This window comes from Triticum dicoccoides, chromosome 1A (assembly GCF_002162155.2).
Source record: "Triticum dicoccoides isolate Atlit2015 ecotype Zavitan chromosome 1A, WEW_v2.0, whole genome shotgun sequence".
NCBI classification, from domain to species: Eukaryota; Viridiplantae; Streptophyta; class Magnoliopsida; order Poales; family Poaceae; genus Triticum; species Triticum dicoccoides.
This window is the reverse complement of record NC_041380.1, coordinates 545,020,762-545,025,842: the sequence shown is the minus strand read 5'-3', so window position 1 is coordinate 545,025,842 and position 5,081 is coordinate 545,020,762. Positions and strand designations below refer to the sequence as shown.

The 5,081-nt window shown below is 52.3% G+C and overlaps 1 protein-coding gene across 1 annotated transcript; it reads right to left on the bottom strand.

The window, feature by feature from the left end:
* Positions 1 to 2,106: 2,106 nt before the first annotated feature.
* Positions 2,107 to 3,868, bottom strand: LOC119287739 (anthocyanidin 5,3-O-glucosyltransferase-like). Its single transcript, XM_037567340.1, has one exon. It carries the CDS (start codon positions 3,826 to 3,828, stop codon positions 2,401 to 2,403), a length of 1,428 nt encoding a protein of 475 aa, XP_037423237.1. The 5' UTR covers positions 3,829 to 3,868; the 3' UTR covers positions 2,107 to 2,400.
* Positions 3,869 to 5,081: the final 1,213 nt, after the last annotated feature.

The window sequence follows — 5,081 nt, the reverse complement described above, 5'->3', positions numbered from 1 at the left end:
CTGTTCATTGTGACTGTCAATTCTGAACAAACAGATGCACTGACTATTACCTAACATATTGTGATAGAGCTTGCAGTTTTCATAGCTTCAGTTTGGAATTTGGAAGCACAACTAGCTATGGGCATATATCATTTTGAGAATATAATTGCTGAAGCAGCTAATCTGCATAGCAGAACTACTATCACCACCTGCTGCAAGCCTGTAAATTCACAACAGATAGTTCATACTTCTGATCAAGGGAGGGAATCGGTGCTAACCTTCAAAATCACACAATTCAAAGACCAATCTTGTTGCTGTCTTCTGTGCTTGGTCACTCTGGGAGCTTTAATCACCTCAAGAACTCAGAGAACACCATCTACGACGATCCACTGTTTGCCTGCGCTTCCGCGGCCTTCTCCTTCGGCAATGACAGACTCACATTACAGAATAAGTGTAATTATCTTAAGACAACTAAACCAAAATCAGGGTAAGAACAGCACAAAATGCATGAGAGAGCAATGCCTGTGTTAGTAGAGCTGCACATACGATGCACAATCTTTTTTAGACAACCAGGCCTATAACATCAGGATAAAATGCAAAAGAAACAAAGTAGCTCCCTAGACCAAACACCACCAGCAAAAGTAAAAAGACAGTACGGTTAAGGGCAGAACAAAAAAACATCCAGGATCTTCATCTGGCGAAGAGATCAGCGCAGTCTCCTCAGGCAGCATCAACATTGTTGAAGAACAAGATCTAAGATCTCCTGCTTCCTTGTCCAGAGAACCCGCCAATGCTGCAAGAAGATCAGGATAAGGTTGTTTCGAGTTCTCCATAAAGCCAAACAGCCATAACACCATACCAAATAAACTTCACACTCCCATTCGAGCCATAATTCAGACAACCAAGGAAATGGTGCATGGACAGAGGACTCCACCGTCATCCCAGCGTCTCCCGAACCACACAGCCCATAAGAAAGCAGCAATGAGACACTGAAACAGCAGATGGTCAAAGGCCATCAGTTCAGTTGGCCCTTGAGGAATCAAGATTTGCTCTCTATTCTCTCTCTCTCAAAAAGAGATTTGCTCTCTAGTCCGCACCACTATCAAGAACGGCTGATTTTTTAGAAAAGGAGGAGGACCCCCGATCAAGAACGGCTTGCCAAGCAAAGAACCTAATCTTAAGAGACACCTTGATTTTCCATATTTTTTTTCCGATAAGGAGTCCACACTCCCTGTTAAGCCAGCAATGGATACATGGACTAGAAGTATAAATACTATTGTTAGTTAAACTCCACTACACTTTTGTCAGCCCAATTCTTCAGGTATATGGGCTGAAGCAAAGACATAAATTCCTCCCGCATTTCCGATTCTGAACACCTGAAAGCTCGTTTGAAATGAATATCCCGGCAGTGGGTCTCTACATCATAAGCCTTAGCCCTTATCTGCCGAGATATCAGGATCAGGGGCCACAAGGAACAGTTCAGGGAATTTGATTTTCAAAGTAGTATGGCCAAGCTAAACATCTAGCCAGAACCTGACCTGTCTCCCATTACCAACCACAAAAACTTTCCCCCACTGAAACCAGCGTTTGATCTTTTCCAGACCATTTCAAAGCTGTGATCCTTTCTTAACAGACATAAAAATGGAAGAACCACCAGGCAAGTATTTCTTCAGAAAAAACCGTTGCCACAAAGAACATTAGGCTCATTAAAAAGCTTGCCGATCCATTTCAGCAACAGAGATGCTTATGTAAATGCTTGCTGGTGCCGTGAGCCCTCCTAGTCATGCCATGAGATCCATTTCAGCAACAGAGTAGTCTCTAAAAGCTTTCAAAAGGGGCAGGTCAAACAGAAACATATTTCAGTCTAGCTTATATGCTCCACACAACAAACTAAAGCTATACCAACAGACCAATGAAAATGGTTTGCGTGGATCACAGGAGGCCAAGAAAAGACTAGAGGGGCAATGCAATGGACAAAAACTGACATAGAAACAACTCCATTTAAGTAGTTGGTTTACCTGAGTTCTTCCAAGAAAAGAACATCATGAGTAGGTTGTGCTTCCGTGTTTAGGCGCTTATTGTGATTTCGCATTTCAGCGCCATGAGTAGGAGGGCTCATGCCACCAGTAAAATCGAAATAATAACCATAGCAATTCATCAAGGGAGCATGTGCTAAATACAACAGTCCCATGTACTGTCAATTCTGAATACAACATAACTGAGGAAAGCTCCAGTGTGGAATTCAGGAGCACAGAGCTATGACATATCATTTCAGTAGTATATTGCTGAGGCAGCTATTATAACTTTCACCACATCATCTTAACACCACAAGCGCAAGTTCATAGTTCAGGGTGGGAATTGATTCAAACCATTAGAATCACACATTCCAAGGCCAATCCTGTAGCTATCTTGTGTGCTTGATCATGTGGAGAGCTTCGAATGCTTCAAGAACTCGGCGAGCGCCATCCGCGACGGCCCGCCGTCTGCCAGCGCTTCAGCGGCCTTCTCCTTGGCCAGTGCCAGCCTCTCCCTCAGCTTCTCCCCTTCCTCTGACTCCATGACCAGCCTCACCTTCCTCTCCACCTCCTCAGCCCTCACAAGCTCCTCATCGTATCCCTCCATCACCACCCCGACCTTCATCTCGTCCACCACGAACACTTTGTTCAGCCTCTGCTCCGCGTACTGCGGCCAGCACAGCATCGGCACCCCGGCCGACGCCGCTTCCAGGACGGAGTTCCACCCGCAGTGCGTCACAAACGCGCCGGTGGCGGCGTGCCGCAGCACCTCCACCTGCGGCGCCCACATCTTCAGCACCATCCCCCTGTCTCGTGTCCTCTCCGTGAACCCCTCGGGGAGGAGCGCGTCCAGGTCTGGCTCCGGACGCGGCAGGAAGAATTTGGCCGGGTCAGCCGGAGGGGTGCGCACGACCCACAGGAAGCGGTGGCCGGAGTTCTCGAGCCCGTGCGCTATCTCCTTCAGTTCCGCCGCCGACACGGCGCCCATGCTGCCGAAGCAGAGGAACACCACGCTCCGCTCCGGCTGCGCGTCCAGCCATGACAAGCACGCGTGCCGCTCGCCTTGCGCCGCCGCCGAGTCCGAGACGATCAGCGGCCCGATGCAGTACACCGGTGGGGTCGGGCGGCCGGGGACGCACACGCCCTCCCTGAGCGCCCCCACGGCCCTCGCCTCAAGCCACTCGTAGGTGTTGACCAGCACGCCCCTGGCCTCCGGGATGCGCCCGTAGTGCCCGATCCTGATGGTGCAGATCGGGTCCGCGCGGTCCATCACGGTGTGCGGCATGTCGGACGCCGGGATCGGCGGGACCCCGGGGAAGCGGAGGGGCGCCTTGCCCATGTCCCTGAAGCTCCCCTCCGTGGTGGCGAAGTGGTGGGGCAGGTGGAGGAACGCCGCGAGGTCGCCAGCGGAGGAGGTGTAGTAGATGTACGCCGGGACGCCGGTCTGGGCGGCGGCGTCGAGGGAGTCGATGCAGAAGAGGTCGAGGACGAGCGCGGCGACGGAGGGGAGGGAGCGGAGGAAGGCGAGCAGGGACGGCACGGTGAGGCGGAGCAGGTCGAGCATCTGCAGGAAGGGGTGGGGGTCGGGGTCGGGGTAGTCCGGGGGCGGGAGGTGGTGGAAGGCGATGGAAGGGTTGGCGGCCTCGAGGCCGGCGACGGCGGAGGCGGTGGACGAGAAGAAATCGGCGGTGGAGGCCGGCGGGGTCGGGACGGCGATGACGACGGGGACGCCGCGGAGGAGGAAGAGCTTGGCGAGCTCCACCATGGGGATGAGGTGGCCCACGCCCAGGCAGGCGTGCAGCACCACGGTGGGATTGGGGTTGGCCGCCTCCATTAGCGACGCGCCGATGGCGATGAGCTGATGCTGATGAACAGTGAGAGACTGAGGAGACTTTTTTTAGGGAAGAGAGACCAAGGAGACCATACCTGGCCAAACGGGCCGGCCCGGCACGGCACGGCCCGGCCCATCGTAATCGTGCCTGGCCCGGCACGGCCCGCCAGGGCATGATTACTATATGGGGCCGTGCCGTGCCGGCCCGCGTGCTGCGCCCCCAGGCCCTGGCACGGCTCAGTTAGTAAACGGGTCGACACGTTGGCCCGTTTAGCATGGTGGGCCGCATATTTTCAGTCTATTATTTGACACACTGAGCGTTTTTAGCCTATTTTTACATGTTGAGCCATATATAGATGTAGAAAAAAATTAAAAAAACTTAATCGGGCCGTGCCGTGCCGGCCCGCGTGCCAGCCTTCAGGCCCAGGGCGTGCCGCGTGCCGGGCCCGGCCCGTTTAGCGCGTGCCGTGCCTGGCCCAAGATGAGCCGTGCTGGCGTGCTCACGGGCCGGTCTGAAAAAACCGGCCCATTTGGTCAGGTATAGAGGAGACTGTAGCCGCTCTATGCGGGGATCCCGACCCATGCTTTGCATATGTTGTGTGTTTCACGGATTATGGCCCATTAAGGAGCTAGAAAAGTAGAAAAGGTCCACTAGGCTACAGGATCCAGCTTGCCTGCTTCCTCCTCATGCTCCCATCCATGCTCCCACTTCATTTTACGGCTCTTTTTTTTTTGCTTTTTCCTTCCTAATCTAATCATTCCCTGATTTTAACGGGATGGGGTCGGGCCTTTATTTTGTTCAAATCAAATCAAACCACATACGCGGAAGTACAGATGGGCGCATGCGGGAGGAGCAAGCAAGTCTCGTCCTAGGCTACAATGGAATAAGTTTTGAAGTTACAACTGGACGCCTAAGTAAGGCATATGCTCCTAAAAACAAAGTAAGGCGTCTATGGGGTAGACAACGCCAAACAACCAATATTGTTAGGGTTTCTTGTGCCGCCGCAGTCGTCGTCATCTGAGAAATTTAGGTCCCCTCGCCTTCAACTGCCATTTTGGCGCTGAGAGGTGGGGGGACCTTGGATCTTCAAGACCTCTATATTCTTCGCCATTGTCTAGTGATCATTATAGTTTTGTAAGAATAAATTTCCTCTCGTTCGTTTGGCGGTGCCATGAGATTAGAGAGTTTTCTGTCCTCGCAGATCCGATTATTCAGATCTGATGAGTTTATGTTGTTGTGTCAAGCCTTTTTTGTT

Coding starts and splice junctions, on each gene's coding strand:
- LOC119287739 (XM_037567340.1), bottom strand. CDS start 3,828: ATGGAGGCGGCCAACCCCAATCCCACCGTGGTGCTGCACGCCTGCCTG.